This window comes from Echiichthys vipera (assembly GCF_963691815.1).
Source record: "Echiichthys vipera genome assembly, chromosome: 20".
Classification (NCBI taxonomy): domain Eukaryota; kingdom Metazoa; phylum Chordata; class Actinopteri; order Perciformes; family Trachinidae; genus Echiichthys; species Echiichthys vipera.
The window spans coordinates 17,418,794-17,436,355 of NC_139845.1; the positions used below are offsets into that span (position 1 = coordinate 17,418,794).

Consider the following 17,562-nt stretch of genomic DNA (forward strand, 5'->3'; position numbering starts at 1 on the left):
CGCATGTAAGCCCCATAATCAAGACATTATAGCATACTATATTTTTCTTCTACAATAGGCTTCATCAAATGAGAAGATGGATTTTCTATGAAATGAAATCAATTCTACTTGATTTGAACTGTAACTTATGGGCTGTGGACAAACGAATACTGTCATTTTTGGAAAATCTGAAGAAAACCACAGTCAAGTCCCCAGTGTCCCCCGAGTATTCTGATAATGGAAATTTTCATTGTGAGTGTTTTATCGTGATCTGGGACTATATAGTCCCATATCTCCAAGTAAAGTGGTTTAGATAATGTGGGGAAACTGTTCGACTTGGTTAATGCCGGCGCCCAGATCTCAACAGCTGCTTTCGTGAGTAAAATGTCAACCAGAAGAAATGATGTCCATAAACTTACCCAATGATCAATACCTGACATATACCGTATTTCGGAATTATAAGTCGCAGTTTTTTTCATAGTTTGGCCGGGGAGCGACTTATGTGTGAAATTATCAAATAATAGCCCAGGCTATTATTTATCTCAGTCACGTAAGAGACTAGGCGTATATCAGCAATCGTCACACACACATGTCAACCAATCAAAATTCAGCGGGTGCGAGTCATGGCAGAAGTGCATTGGGAAAAAAAAGATGCTACCTGCTAATGCTTGAGCTAAGCGGCGCTTTGTCTACCTTTGGAGTTGGCGGAGTTGTTCAGAGGTGACACCGAGGAACAAGAGTTCATTGGATTTAGTGATTAGGAGTGACAGATTGTTTGGTAAACGTATGGTATGTTCTATATCTTATAGTTATTTGAATGACTTACCGTAATATGTTACGTTAACATACCAGGCACGTTCTCAGTTTGTTGTTTATGCGTCATGTACACTTATTCAGCCTGTTGTTCTCTATTCTATTTTTATTTTAAACTGCCTTTCAAGATGAAATGTCTATTCTTGGTGTTGGATTTTATCAAATAAATTTCCCCAAAAAATGCGACTTATACTTGAGTGCGACTTATATATGTTTTTTTCCTTCTTTATTCTGCATTTTCGGCTGGTGCGTCTTATACTCCGGGGCGACTTTTAATCCGAAAAATACGGTAGTGACAAATAATATAGAGAGATTATTGTGGCATAAATTGAGTACGACTTTAAATTAACTGTATGAATGTAATCGACTTAAAAATGGCATGATGTAAAAACTGTATTGAATTTGAACTTGTCAATACCCATTCAGTCTGACGTTTGAATGGCTGCAGAGGTCATGCAGTTCACTGACCAAAGTACCAATGATTTTCTGTGTCTGAGTGTTTTATTGTTCTTCTTTAGTACATAACTGCACTGAATCTGGCTCTCTCAATCGCTGTTTACTCATGTTTGTAACCTCACATTTACACTCAAACTGTACACACTTCCTCTTTTTATCTTGCCCCTTTTAGACCTGTAGAAAAGTCTAAAAACTACGGTACCTTGTTGTAACATCAACAAACCTCAAAAGAAATGTCCACCCTTCGTCACCCTATCCGCTCTTAGCAATTAGAGGATCCTACTGCTGAAGGAGAGGCTTTTAGGGACCATGTATGTCTGTATGGCACAGGGACTTAAATTGGATGAAAAAAATGTAGTTTCCTAAAAAGAGTCCTGGGTGTCTAGTAAATATCCTCCGGTGAAAACAGGCTTTACCTCCTTGAATAAGTTGTACGGCAGTCTTCTGATGTTTGCTTACACTTCTACAAAACTGACTGACTAGTTTGCCTCCAATAAACTCTAATACAGATTAAACACACACACGCACGCACACACACGCACGCACACACAAACACGCACACACACACGCACGCACACGCACACACACACACACGCTCCTCAAGCATGCAGTGTTTTAGTGTGTTATCAGTTGTCCCAGCCCAGTGGCAGCAGGCTAATTCCAGTACATTCCAAGCCGGCTTACACAGCAAGGAGGCTCACCAAAACATCTGGACCAGGCTTTGACAGGGCCATACTCACACATGAAGGCATGCACACACTTATACAAATATGGAGAAACACACACACACACACACACACGCACATAGCTACAGAACAAAGCTTCCCGTTTTGGCTCTTGCACTGGCTTCACGCCCACACATTCACACTCCTCTCTCCCCGCTGAGACTGCAGACAGGGGGAACATATTTATCAGGCTTATAGCAACATGTGGACACAATGATATGGCTAACACTAAAACATTCTGGTTGTAGATGGGGAACCCCTTTTGTCTGAACTGTGAACAGTGCAGCAGCAGTTGTCTATCCATCACTGCTGACCACTTTCCAAAGCGGACCTCTTCTTTGACTGATGAATGTGTTTCCTTGCTAGTATCCAGTGATTGGTTCTTAAATGTCAGGACTTAATGAACATCAACTTGCTTCAGATGGATACTCCGTCACATTTACTTGCCATTAGGTGTATTCATTATCTGAACATTCACAAAGGTCTTGGGGAAGAGTTAGGCCAGAGAGAAATGTTTTTTCTTTGTGGCTTAAATTACAATTTTGATTTGATTGTTATAATTAGATATTTCTTTCTGTCTTTTTTTGCAAAGAGCTATGGCTCTTCCCTGTGTTTTTATAGTATCATGGTTTAGTGTGTATCAGGGTCTGTTGTTGCTTTTGCGATACACATTAAGGGCTATAATGATTTATGTATTCGTGTCAAACCGTCACAGTACGGTGTTCACGGTATGGCGCAGAGAGCTGCACACAGAATACATCATTGGTATGTTGATGCACATGATGTGGAAGCAAAGTTCACAAGCAAGAGTTCCACCCAGAAACTTTAATCTTTACGGCGTGATCGAAGACAAATAGATCGTCACACCAAAAAGCTCCTGTTGAACGGATTTTAATGCTGTGGATCGTTTAGAGCACCAGGCTCTTCCTCAGGAGATAACAGGAGCTATGCGGTGGGTGGATCTATTTGTTTCAAGGGGATGTGAATGGAACATCACCGTACATGCTAATGTATATTCGACAGAAGATAAAAGGAGAAAAAAATAAACCGCAGCCCAACTCCTTATCAGTGCTGCTTTCATACACAAAAGCAGAACGGGATAAAACAGTCGCATTCACACTGGCATGTAGCCAAGGTGGAACTAACTGTAACACCCTACAAATGGACAACTTTTAATTTTCATTATTGCAACAATGTTTTGGATGAGATTGATTGCATGACTATGAGTTAGTATGTAACATAACAGAATGTGGAAATCCTAGTGTGTGGAAGCTATAACTTTGACAAAAGAAAAGCAGGGAAAAAAAGACTAGATTTTCTCTGTACAGCAAATTTCAAGTCTCTGCAATATGATTTTCCTGGTGAACTGAAATGAACTGAACCCAGAGGCTGCCTGGAAGTTCAGAAATCAATATAAAAACTGATGGTGCACTCTATAAAAAAAGCCGGCAGTAATGTCAAATATATATGACTTATGGTTTAAGATCTAAAACATACAAAACGCTTGTGTGGTCCATTAAAACAAGAGGAAGGAGCGTAATTGTAATGATTAGGGGACGTGAGACAGTTGACCTCTGCTGAAATGGAGTGTGTTTTATCTAGGCATCTGTCCTCCATTATCACTGCAGGTTTCTTCGAAAAGAAGTTAGCAGGGGACGGAGGCACATGGCAGCAGCAGCAGCACAGCAGGCTAGTAAAAAGTGGGACATGGATAATGGCATCTGTGTAAAGCCACAGAGGCACACACAGGAAGGATCACAGACGACATTCGGTATCTACCCATGAAGGAAACTTCCATGATACTGTGACACTGTTGCATCTTTGCATTCTGTGGCAGTGTTCAAAGATGAATTTTTCCTCCACTTGCCTCATTTAAATATTTCCATTTCTTTTCTCTGTTGAAAATAAGCATCCGAAGACAGTATTACAGTCCTCCTTATACTTTGTAATATCACCAGAAATTGAGCAAATACTAAATTACACTGTGTAGGCGCCATAAAAACTCCGGCAGGAGGTATAAATACAAATATGAAGACAAGTTGAAGAAAAGGCCCAGATGTTCCTTTACTCACATTGGCTTTTTATGCACATAGTTTTAGACTACACACTTTTTGTCTTGAAAACTAATTGTGTCTGGTGGCAGTGAGCGACTCCCAGGTGTAAACAAGTAATATAAATGCTTACTAGATTAGAGGCTTGCGGCACAGCACCAGGGCGTCGTACAGCACGCACACTCCGAACACGGTGATGCCTGTCTCCTTGACCAGCATGGCGCAGGTGCCCAGACACAGACTAACGAGCAGACACATTGCCGACACAGTGGAGGGCAGAGAACCTTCAGAGACGCACACACCCACGCTCCTGAAACAGAGAGAGAGGAGGTAGGATGATTATAATGACTGATGAGAACAGGTTAGCCTCAGCCCAGAGGACAGCACACTTACTGTTCATCTAATATAATAGTCATGTTTTAGGATGATTAAAATAAGTCAAATGAATTGCTTCATTATGTTAATCAAGATCTGTGTCTAGGCTACAAATAAGAAATGGCACATTCAATTGTTCACATTCCAGGATCAAGGAAATTAAGATAAGCACTTCTAGTAAAACTAATCACAGATACAGGTACTGCTACAAAGGCATTTACATTAGGCCCAATGCCAGTTAGCAGCATTTGCCAGAAATAAAAAATCTGACAGCTGTTAAAAACTCTAAATTAATCTTATCAGTTAAACTAAAATTTAAGCGTTCAAATTGAATTAAAGAAAATGTGCCTAGACTTCCCAGACTTTGGGGATATATTACAGGGTGTCAGCAGCGTAACAATGAAATGCAACACCGTGTATGATGTGACCAAGACAAACAAGAAAAATAAGAATGGGCCTAAACTTGAACCCTGGGGGAGTGCCCCAGGGTTCAAGTTTAGGCCCATTCTTATTTTTCTTGTTTGTCTTTCTTTATGTAACCAAAATTTACCAACACAATGCTGAAGTTTGTATGCCAAGATGCCACTGTATCAAAAGCTGCACTTATGTTTAGTAAATAGAGAACAGAGCAGTCTCTGGAATCTGGATTTATTAAAAGATATGAGAGAGAGCTATCATTTTTTTTCAAAACCAGACTGAAATCCTCCAAAACCACTATTGTCTCTCAGGGTTTCCAGAAGCTGTAATGAAAGTGTCTCTTCTAAAATGTTGGCAGTAAAAGGAATTTTGGGAAACCGGTTTGTAGTTTTTATAGATAGAGAAACCAAGGCCAGCAGAGGCTGGACACGGGCAGTCTTGAAATAGTCAGGGTCAGCAGAAAGGGAAGCGGTCATTATATTGAGCAGACTGGGGGACACCACATCCCAACCTTCTGATAAAAATATAGTGGGCATGATATCAATTGGACCAGAAGAGGGTTTCAAAGGAAGCAAAAGGTCCACTAGTTTGTCTACAGAAGTTAGGATGAGATGGCTGAAAATGGGACAATCGGGGCAGGAAATACCAATATTTTTTCTAAATCTGGCTTTTACATGAGCAAGGGTGGAGGTAGAGAGAAAACTGTTTATTATTTACAGCTGTTTTCTCATTAAAAATATGAGGGTATACTAAATAGAGTGTCTATCTACCCTATGAAACTAGCTTCATTTAAGAACTGTATCAGCAAACCATAACAGTAGTCATTAGGTAGATTCGTTGTGTTAATAAAATGTGTGTGTGTGTGTGTGTGTGTGTGTGTGTGTGTGTGTGTGTGTGTGTGTGTGTGTGTGTGTGTGTGTGTGTGTGTGTGTGTGTGTGTGTGTGTGTGTGTGTGTGTGTGTGTGTGTGTGTGTGTGTGTGTGTGCGTGTGCGTGTGCGTGTTTGTGTGTGTACACCAAGTCTGGGGGTGGTACAGAGTCATCTTACCTGATGTAAGAGAGGAACGTCAGCAAGAACAGCAGACAGGCCAAGACATCAGCCCTGCCCACGATACCAGACACCTGCAAAACACACGTACACACAAATCTTAGAGACTACTCCTGGTGCGGAAACATTGTTGGATGGGACCACTGTGGGATGCAAAACTTGACCTGCTGCAAACCACTTTACTGTTTCTGTGATTATGGCTCAAACAGGTGCCCATTATCACAGCCAAGAATGAGCATTAAAGCTTCTCTAGGATGACTGCTCAACCTGTGTGCGCTATTTGAGATTTCCTTTGAAGTCCAGTGTGCACAACAATAAAAGCTGGCAAAGAACATACAGTACATTATTTTAATCGAGCTTGTTTCCCCAACAGGTCCTTTAGATATGTTTCAAACTGAGAGACCCCTCCCCCCTCATACACATTCCTTGAGTTATTTCTGATAATGACTTCCTACGTTTACCACTATGCTTTTTAACCCCCAGCCTTCACACTTGCTTACAATGTCCTTCTGTTTGAATGCCCTGCCAGAAGTGTGCAACATTTTGCAACAGCCTTTGAAATACACTTGGTGGGTGTGTCGGGGCTGCAACAAACGGTCTTTAACATACCAGAGAAGGTATTCTTCACTATCGGATGTGTCTAAATCTTGAGGTCCCCAATCCGCAAGACTTTTTGTAGCATAGACATATTTATTGTATTTTTATCATAAATATTTTTTGACCAGTTCAGCTGGCTGGCTGAAACTACTTGCTGTAAAACACTGACTGGACAGGCCTGAGCAGCAGGAGTAATCAATCTGGTATGACAGTTCACAACCAGTCAGGCAAATGCCAAGGTGAGAACCAATCGGCTATCGATCTGATGAAGATTCAGTCTCTGGGGGCAATGATCAATATTTCTTGGGTTTCCGGTGGAGTCAGCGGATATTCGGGCCAAGACTGCCTCTGTACTACTAAGACTACTTTTTGTCCATTTAAAATTTTGGCTAAACAGATATCTACATTAATGCAGAAGCTTTTTTTTGATGATTTTGATTTTTTTAGAAGCTAATAAACAGCTAAATTGTCATCAGACCTGAGCCAATGGGGTTCCCAGATGTGTTCCGCCTCTTTTTCTCTCCACACAAGACTGTTTATCTGCATCCAACCAAAGCCTGCTCACACAGGATTGGTCAATACTACTCTGGCTAAAACCTAGAGCTGCCCACTCTTAGTTGATCAGTGCTTTTGGTCTCAATCGAAGATTTCTTTTGGCGATTAGTCATTATTTAATGCTTTTTTCATGCTAAATAACTTATTTCCAAGAAACTTATGAGCACATCTCAGGTTTATAGTGGTTTTTGCATGATTTTTTTGTGAAGAAACTCAGTTTTACTAATTGATTAGTTGAAAAAAAATCATATGAGTGTTAGTCGACAGAAAATTTCCATAACTACAAACAGAAACCAGTGCGCTTACGATACCAAAATCTTGTCCCGTTGCCTCAAGATCTTGCATCCATGTGCAGATATCTGTTGATAAATATTAGGCAGTCTCTGCTTTATCAGTCTCTTGAGCAGCTAAGTATTACAGACTGTTGGCAAAACTGGACAAAACTGTTAGCTTCCTGTCTGGGGAGTAATGTGCGGTATGTGTTGTATATCTTCTTAAATGCTGCGGTGTGTTTCCCCATAAAGTTGATCTACAGTGTCAGCCACAGTTCCAGTCGGTGGCTTTTGTATGCGGTGGCGCAGCAGTCAGCCACAGCCTGGCAGAGTAGCAGTAAACACGTCCAGCTACACTGATAAACAGCAGGCCGGGGCGGGGGGGGCAGTGAAGGGAGGAGGAACAGGGAGAGGAGAGAGGTTGGAGCTGCATGTGATATTACACACACACACACACACACACACACACACACACACACACACACACACACACACACACACACACACACACACACACACACACACACACACACACACACACACACACACACACACACACACACACACACACACACACACACACACACACACACACACACACACACACACACACACACACACACACACACACACACACACACACACACACACACTAGGATTAGGAGGGAAGTGGGGAAAAGATCAGGCGAGACATATTAAATCGCGACAAAATAAAAAAAATGCCTAGCTAGAATATAGAATACTCAAAAACCTTCATTGTCAAAGTATGCAACCCCCCTTATTCTGTAATGAAATCCCTCATAATTCAGAAATGCAGGATAACAGAAAGGGCAAGTCTTTACCAAGACAGTGCATCCTGGCTGGATGCGTTGCACTGCGCGCCACTACCTGAGACACAGTTATCTTACCTTAGCATAAAGACTTGAAAGCAGGAGGAATCATCTAGCCTGTCCCTATTCACAAATACACCTTCCAACACATCCACAGATCACCAATTAACGTGTACCATATTTGTTTGATCCGTACACAAGCGGGAAATGTGAACCTGACATGTTGTTTTAGAGGGAGTTAGTGAGAGATACTGACGAGTAGCAGCAGGGAAGACAGTCTCAGCTGGTTGCCTGGCAATATCACTGTAATGATAAGTTCTCACATGCTCTCAAACAGCATGTGGTGTTAACATAAGAGCGCTGCTCTGCTCATTTTTCTGGTATATACATAATATTACCATAGAAATGATGGCAAGTACAAGGAAAATAAGGGCCAAGTTATAATAAAATTGCAGGAATAATAAAAACATTAGCATCACGTGCCAAGTTAGCATAATCGTGATTTCTAACAAATGTTCTCACGGCCAACATATGTATGGGGAGTATATGTTGTGTTCTGTGGAGGCATGGTGTGTTTTAGGGAAGGGGGACATGAAATACAGGTAATTATAACTAAACATAACTTGTGTTAGCTCTGTGTATGCAGGATTTTTGGAAATGTGAAGGTGATTGATTACCTGTGTAACTGCAATAAGGGAAAATATGTTTACATATGTGCATGTGCTTTTATATATACGACTTTTCACAACCCCATCCCCCTTTCCTTGTTGCCTCAATATTATGTATTTACTGTTTGTTTGTTTTGTATTATTACTTTAAGAATGTGCATTTGCATTTGTTTCAATGTTACGTCGACTGCTGTACAAATGGGGAAAAAAACGGAATGATATGTATCATTCACAAAAAAAATGTCTCAGCACTTCATCTAGGAAGAAAGAGACATCACCACCAAACTACAGAGTCAGAAATGCAAAGGCCTTTGTCATGAGACAAACTTTGTTCAAGTTTCTTAAACCGGATTATTCCTTTAAAGGCACAATCAAAGCCAAATGTCACTCAGTTTACAGAGGAAGGGTGTGTCCGAGAGACTTCTATTGGAAGCAGATGCAGCCTTCACACTCACACACTCGTGTGCACACAGCTTTTGAGCTTTTACTTTGGTGTTTGCTGCTTTGTGTGTGGAATTTTGAAAAACATACAGGACTTATGAGTCTGTCCATCAGGCAGTTTTACCCACCCATACACACACACACACACACAGCTTAAACATCTTTGAGGCAGTGAGATGAAAGGAGATTATTACATCCTTTAGTGGATGGTTTCTGAGTGTTTAGTTAGAAGTGTATATGTGTGTGTGTGTGGGGGGGGGGGGGGGGGGGTGAGAGAGAGAGAGTACACACACACACTGAAAACACTTTGCTTAGTCACCCATAAATACTTTGAGGGGCCGGGACGGTCGGAGATGAAAGGGAAGGGAAGAGAGGGATGAAGAGTGATGGAGTGAGAGGTAGAGGTGCAAGATAAAAGGACGAAAGGGGGGGATGAGAGAGAACAGGGCAGACTTGTCTTTATCTGTATGAATAAAATATCGCTGTGTGAAGCCTCTCCCTTTTTTTCGATGCACACACATATAATGAATAATAATCAACATCTTTGGGATGTAGACAGCAGTAAACTGATTACTCTGCTTAAAGCTGAGGAAGAAGAGCTGCTGACACACACACACACACACACAGATAGTATAGGCCGCTGAAGCCAGATGTGATTGTTTAGGGCAGGCAGCTGTCTTTTCTTCACCTTCACTCCATCCCTCCTTTTCTTCTTTTCCTCTCCTCCTTCACTGTCAACCTCCTGACCCCATCCCTCCATTAAGTCTTTTCTTAACTTCAAGTGCACTGACCATTAAATGTTCAGAGTGTATTACCACAGGACACTAACAGGAGAGCCCAAACCTTAAACTGTCTCGGCACCAAATCGCAAACTGTTGCTTTAAGATGTTTATCTAAGTCTTACTAAACAGAAATGAAACACTGCTTGGAAAAGGGCCAGTTCACACAGCTGCACAGCGTCTTATAAATAAAATAACCTTGATGAAGCCATCAGGTTGATGAAAACATGCTGTTGTTGCATGGTGGGAAGTGAAGGATCAAGTGTTATTGGTATTTGACTCATAGGGACTAAAAGCATGGACTGTATAAAAGAGACAGACGCAAGTAAAGCCAATGGTGAAGAGCAGGCGATGACTCCCCTGGCTTCAAAGTGTGACTGTATAGAAGTCCATGAGAGAATGAACTTCTCTTTTGTTACCTTTTATTACCTCAGTAAACATGTTAATAATAAGTTCATGGTCTCAGTCGCTAGTCTTCTTCAATAAATCATGATGTTAATTTTGTAAATTATGGTCCCATTTAGATTAAAATACACAATAAAGCAGGGTGTGCTTTAGGGCATGGTTACCTTGTGGAAACCCTGCGACGGCAGGTTGTCCAGATGAAGGCCAAAGGGATGACCCTCTCATTGCAACATAGGTTGGGCATTCCAAGTCTGTGATTTCAAGTCTGTGATTTCAAGAATATTGAAACTTTACAAGGACATAGATTAATTTAAGTCCCTCAAAAAGGGCCGGTCGTCCACGTAAAACAACTGCAGGAGAGGACAGGATTATGAGAAGACTCTCAATGGGGAATCAGTTCAACACTGAAGCTGGAGTTGGTCTCCAGTTCAGTGCTGAACAGGGCAAGGATCTGTCTCGGCACACAGTGTCTCGTCATTAAAGACAATTTGGAGTGAAAGCCCACTCTGCAGTGACTAAACCTCTCATCAGCAGAAAGAATAAAAAGGCTAGACTTGCTTTTGCTGAGTATGTTGTGTGGACAGAGGAGAACTGGTCCAGAGTGCACTTCAGTGATGAGAGGATGTTCAATTTATTCAGGTCTGATGGGAAACATTATGTTAGGCGTAGGACTGTGGAAAGACTGAACCCAAAGTGTGTAAAGAGGTCAGTTCAGTTTGGAGGAGGAAGTGTCAGGGTTTGGTGGATGTTTTCTGCAGCAGGAGTTGGGCCTCTTGTACAGCTACATGGCAGGGTGAATGCAAATGTTTATGTTTCATACAAGACAATGCCCCCTGTCACACTGCAAAAACGGGTTAAGCCGTTCCTTGAAGCTAAGAATATTGAAACAATGAAATGGCCAGCCCAGAGTCCAGATCTAAACCCCATAGAGAATCTCTGGAAAATCCTTGGCAACAAAGTAATGTCAAAGAAACCCACTACAGTTAGTGAACTGTGGAAGAGACTGAGTCAGAATGAACCAAGAACAAACCAGAGTAGTGTGAGAAACTAGTGATGTCCTGTGGGCGCAGATGTGCTGAAGTCATTCAAAGCTGTTGCCTCTACACTTCCTATTCATTTTTCTGAATCCTATAGCCTGAAGATAACATTGTTTAAATCTTCTCTTCTGACACATTGGTTACTGTTCTCTAAGTGTGATCTCTGTGTTTTTTTTCACAAAAATGAAGGTTTTAGTTGAAGTTCCTTGGTTAATTAAAAAACATGCTAGTACAGCAGTGGAATTTTCTATCAAATTTTAAACAATAAAAAATAACTATATTTCAGGATAAATAAAGTATTTAGAATTTTTTCTCTAATTTTGATCTCCAGTGTATGACTAAAAGTCAGGATGTGTCTGCTCAGATTCTGACCATTCCCAGAGGATGTATCTCCGGCACGTTCCCAACATTACAGAAGAGCAATAAAATGTTCATTGGAAAAGCCCTTTAATTGTGATTCAGCTGTCAGCTGCTGATTATTAGCGGAATAAATGGCTCCATATGGAAGAAGCCAGTGTGACAAAGAGAATTGGAGGGGGAAAGAAACAAATCTATTTGTCTCACCCCTTTCTCTCTCTCTCTCTCTCTGTCTGTCTCTCTCTAATTTGGGTCCCTTACATAATTCTCGAGGAATCTAAGCTCAGCTGCAGCTGCCTCCAAACCCCAGCACAGGGGAAGAGGAAGTGTAAAAGTACAGCCCATTTAAACACACCCAAACACAAGTACTGAGCGTGTGTGTGACTCTTTGCAGACAGACTGTCACCCCAAGCACATTCTAAGAAGAGTTGTGTCTGCAGTCGCCTGTCCCTCAGCTCAGTCTTTCCTGGCCTTCACCAACAGCACAAACACCCCAAGACAGCTTTAATTTGTGTGTGTGTGTGTGTCTGTGTGTGTGTCTGTGTGTCTGTGTGTGTGTGTGTGTGTGTGTGTGTGTGTGTGTGTGTGTGTGTGTGTGTGTGTGTGTGTGTGTGTGTGTGTGTGTGTGTGTGAGTGTGTGTGTGTGTGGGCCCCCAGCAGCGCGGCACACATATGGCTGACCGTATCCACACATGGCCAGCGTGCTATCAGCAGAGAGAGGAGAAGAGGTAGGGATGAATGGAGGCTTTTCAGCTCTGAAACAGGAGCCCCATTCACTGGATATGGGCTGAGTGACTGCCTGACTGCCAGAGCGGCCATTATGGACACAGACAACAGCGGAAACTGTCTGAACCCGGAGACACACTGATCCTGGTTCTGTACGCAACATTACAATGATGAACGACATTCAGGCTACATCCACACTACTACGCATTTGTGTTAAAAGGCACATTTGCATACTGGCGTTCACACGACTTTGGCATTTTAGAACGCCTAAAAAAAGAGACCTTTGAATATGCTGCTGACCCCGTTTGTGAGGAGAGAGGAGAAGTTTGGCTGAAGTGTGGATGAAGTAGAAGTAGCACTTTATTCATCCCCTTGGGGAAATTACATTGTGTCATTATTTTACACATGCACACATAGGCCCCAAAACATACGTGCGCGCACACACACACAGACATGCACACGGGTGAAGGGACTGCCGCACAGCGCCCTTGTCAGTTTGGGGTTCAGTGCCTTACTCAAGGGCAACTCAGCAGTGCCCCGGAGAACTGTCACCTCTCCAGCCACCAGTCCGCACTCCACCCTGCCTGGCCCATGCATGTCTCTTCATAATGAATTCAAAGAAAAAAGTGGTGGTTTGTTTCCGACTCTAGATGAAGACAAGTGGAGAGACGTTCCACTTCACGGCTTTCCACTCATGCATGTAAAGGTGAGGTGCAACATTGAGTGTTACTGTGTGTGTGTGTGTGTGTGTGTGTGTGTGTGTGTGTGTGTGTGTGTGTGTGTGTGTGTGTGTGTGTGTGTGTGTGTGTGTGTGTGTGTGTGTGTGTGTGTGTGTGTGTGTGTGTGTGTGTGTGTGTGTGTGTGTGTGTGTGCGAGTGCTACTAGGCTGTACAGGCTGTAACATTAAATTAATGAATGGAGCTGTGCTGAATTTTAATTTTAGCAAATTTAAGATTCATTCCAGAGGAGACTGAAGATATGTACGTTTCTTGTGAACACACGTGACTATTTCTCTGCAGTCTTAGTTGATGACGGTATAAATATTTCAACTTGCTGCCATTCATAGTTCACTTATCCATTCTGGAAGGATAATAGACATGGCGCACATTTTAGATTCAGTATGACTTTCTATTCCTTAGGCTTTCATTATCTCTGATGTTTATCTCAAATAAAACTCTATACCTCCGCACAGTAATCACATTATGAATAACATACACTTCTTGTAAGTCCAGAGCTCACCTACAGTATATGGCTATCTAGACACACGCAACAACCTCACCTACTCCACCTGGAAAGGTTTCGGACTCACGCGAGGAGAAAACGAGCACCAGTTGATCTCCTGGATGAGAAAAGTGTTTCTATCTGCATCTCCACCAATCTCATTCCTTACCACGATAAGAAAAATGAACTCCATCTGGTCTTAATGACAGAGCCTGTTTATACTGAGCTAACGTCTGTGATTCATCAAGCTGCGTGTGTATAGACCAGTCTTCATTCACTTTGCTCTTAAAGTCCCCTTTCACTCAAAAATGTGATTTCTTATGTTTATGTCCCCTAAAATGTCTGACCTTGACTATACTGACTTGTATCGGTGCAAATCTGAGATTCAAACGCATCCCGGGCACACTTGATCAGTAGGATGGGGTATTGTTTCTTGTTCTTTTTTCACAGACCTGCGCAAAACGGTGACTGAGCCAATATATCACCCACTGCATGGTACAAGCTGACAAGCTAACAAAAAGTATAAACAAATAAAAGGTGCTAACTACGCTTACCATTCTGATACGTGTGCTAGCTGTGGATTATGAGCTCAAGCTCCTGGAGCTTTGCAAGCGGGGACAGCCCAGGCGTCATGCCGCCCTGCCACCTTCACCAAACAAGTCTCAACCTAGCGCAAGTGTGCAGGTGAAGCAAGGCCAGATCCAGAATTTCTCAATGAGGGAAAAAGAACAGATGTGCCTCCAGGCCCCTCTCTAAGTTTTTTTTCTAACAATGAAAGCCATGTCAAACTAAATAATAATCATAACAGAGTCTTGACCCTAAAACTTGCACTTTCATTCGAAGCATTAGGTTCGAGTTTGGTTTTGGGATTGCAATGATTCATCGGCTGAACATCGGCCTGCCATTGGCCCATCGGCAAATAAAGAGCGATAAGTGTCTTTTACCTTCTCCCAGAGCCCAGTTGACATCATCAAATGCACTGTTTTCTGTTTTTTAGAACAGTCCAAAACTCCAGACAGAGTTCCTACACCTTTTCCATCAAAAGTTAATTTTTTTTAAAGCATTTCAAATTGCACCATCAGCACCATACAGCTGTGGTAAATTACATATTTGTATACAGTACATATCGTGTATACAGTACACTGATTATTGCACTTCTTCAGAACATTAAATAAGATGTTACGTTTTCATGAAAGCATTCTAAATTAGGGTGACAAATCAAAGGAACACATTTCCTTTTTTGTAAGTAGACATGGCATCCTATTGCACTTAATTCAAGCTGTTTCAAGCCATTTTCAAACCTTGAAAACACCACATTAAAATCCAAGTGTCTATAAGGTTTTCCAGCACCCGTAAGAACCCTGTAAAGATATTCAGTTTGCTATGTTAAGACATGAAACAGCAGCCCATTTTCAGATTTGAGAGGCCTGAGCCATTAGCTGATGACGTTTCTGTCTATAGACAAATCGATTAAACCTGGTGTAAGCAGTTTATTTTTGTCGATGTTGGGCAAAAAAACCCTAATAATATTTCATCACATTGTAATTCAGGTGTTCTGAGAGAAAATTAGACTTGTGCACCTCCTCTTTGCTCAGTTTTAAGGCTTTAGAAAATGTAACCTGTGACCGGAGACTTTGGCTCAGGACAGAGAGGGGACAGGGAGTGCTGCAGGAAGAGGTCTCGCTCCGATTCAAATTCTGCCATTTTTGTTGCTTTTTATATGCGTGAAAGGCTTAAAAATGGAAAGAAAACAGGACGTGTTTGAGGCTTGGTACACAGAAAAGTAGCCAGAGCACATCCAGTCCCAGGTGTTTGTTCCTGCTCTGGCAGTTTGAAGGGCATGCTGGGAGATGAGCAGGGAAATCAAACTCTCTCCTACATTGGCCTGGAGACTTTGAGACCTCATTTCAGACTCCTTCACGCTTCCTGCTCTCACTCTCTTTCCCGACGAGTCGTCTTGCTTCCGCTGCTCCCAGCTTGCTGACTCTCTCTCTCCTCTGAATCTTTATTTTGCTCTCCCCTCTCCTCCTCTTTGTGTCTTTGCGTCTCTCTGTACAGGGAGTCAGGGGAGCGCAGGAGACCTGTCCTGCTGCCTACAACCCCTGCTGCACTCCATTCATATCTCCCTCCTCTCGTATCCTGTGCATTTCTCTTTCTCCCATCAACTCTTTCTCCACACTGCACGCACTCCTCTACTCCCATCATCTCCTACCCTCCCCCATTCCAGTTTCTATCTACTGCGCTCCTGTAGTGAACATCTGAACCATTTATTGTCACCTCACCTGGAATAATAATCTGCTCCGAGGCACAGATTCAACAACTTCCACAACTTGACTCACCGCCTCTCGGAGTCAGATGAGGGGAAACGTTACCCTTTGGGAATCACATGGAAAGTAGAGCAGAGGCTCTGAAAATGCAAGAGTGTGTGAGAGCTGAATTAGGCTGACATACGGGGACACAAAGGAGTCAGGGGGGCTGAGAGCAGGAGTGAATGAAATAATGTGATACTGTGCTGATCCCAAAGGACCTGCTCTCTTGCTCAAAGATGCTGTCATAGGGTGGGCAAACCGATTCTCTGTGTGCGACTACAAACTCAAGAACCAGGAGCAGAGTTCAAACGCAACGCAACTTATTACAACGATCAATTTATTTACTATATTATATTGGGTACAAAAACTATATAGATACATTTGAACATTATAATACGCCGCATTTCAAAGCTGATTCAATTCAGCAGCAATTTAAAAATGATTTTGGTCATTTTCAATATGATTTAATACCTGCAATTGTTCATGAATTCAAGTGTATTGCTTTTGATTAAATAAAACTCTTCCTACACTTTCTATGTAAAATCATGAATGGGTTGATCAATCAATAAATCAATCAACCAAAACTGTGTTGCTGTAGCACTTTTCATCCAAACCAAAGGCAACACAATGTGCGTCACAGAATATAAAAGAAAACAAGAAGAAAAAGAATAGTGTCAACCAATCAAATATAATATAGTGTATAATCAAGTATATAGCAGGAATTAAGAAGACTATTAGACTAACAAATAGGTTGAAAATAAAAATATATATAAAAAAAATGTGAAACGTAAAAGTGAATATAGAAGCTTTAAATAAATAATTAAAATAAATAAATACTTTCAACAGAAAAATAATAGATGAATAAACAACGTTAACAAATAAGTACATACAATTTTTTTTTAAATAAATTAAAGATAAGATAGTAAGGTTGTAAAAACAGTATAAGAAAATATAATACAATAGAAAGATTGTGAAACATGTAAAAAAAGAAAATGTAATAAAGTTCAATAAATAATTCAAATAAAAGCCAAAATAGTTGTGAGAAAAAAGTAATGTATATAATATATAAAAATATGCTAAGGTTAATGAGGATAATCAACAGTTGCAGCTCTAAAGCAGGTGTGGAACTTCCGAATGGCAAGTTATTTTAAACAAACATAACTGGATCTATGAGGTGTTCGTATTTTACCGATAAAAGCAGCAGCACAAGGTATTCAACTGGGACAAATCCAGCAGACCCCGAGGGGAATGTCATCTGCGTTCAGGCTCTGAACAAATTCTGCCCCTGACTCTGCTTCCCCTGTTTGGCCGTGCTGCACTAGGTTGTAGATAAAAAAATAATTGAATTCATTAAAAAAAATAATAAACCAGCAAGAGAATATCCAGGGGTGATCAATTTATTTCCTCAGTATTCAACAAAGCTTTCGACCAATCAGCCAACCATGTAGGCTACTGGATAAACGACTGAGCTTCATTATAAAGGGATTTTTCAGATGTTTCCA

General features: G+C 41.4%; 1 protein-coding gene across 1 annotated transcript in view; it reads right to left on the reverse strand.

The window, feature by feature from the left end:
* tmtc1 (transmembrane O-mannosyltransferase targeting cadherins 1) overlaps nt 1–17,562 on the reverse strand; it is a 98,652-nt gene that overhangs the window by 66,497 nt on the left and 14,593 nt on the right. The window contains exons 3-4 of the mRNA XM_083934881.1: nt 5,864–5,937; nt 4,158–4,334 (exon numbers count right to left, since the gene is read on the reverse strand). Of these exons, the coding sequence (XP_083791007.1) occupies nt 4,158–4,334; nt 5,864–5,937 (251 nt within the window). The remainder of the gene's footprint in view (nt 1–4,157; nt 4,335–5,863; nt 5,938–17,562) is intronic.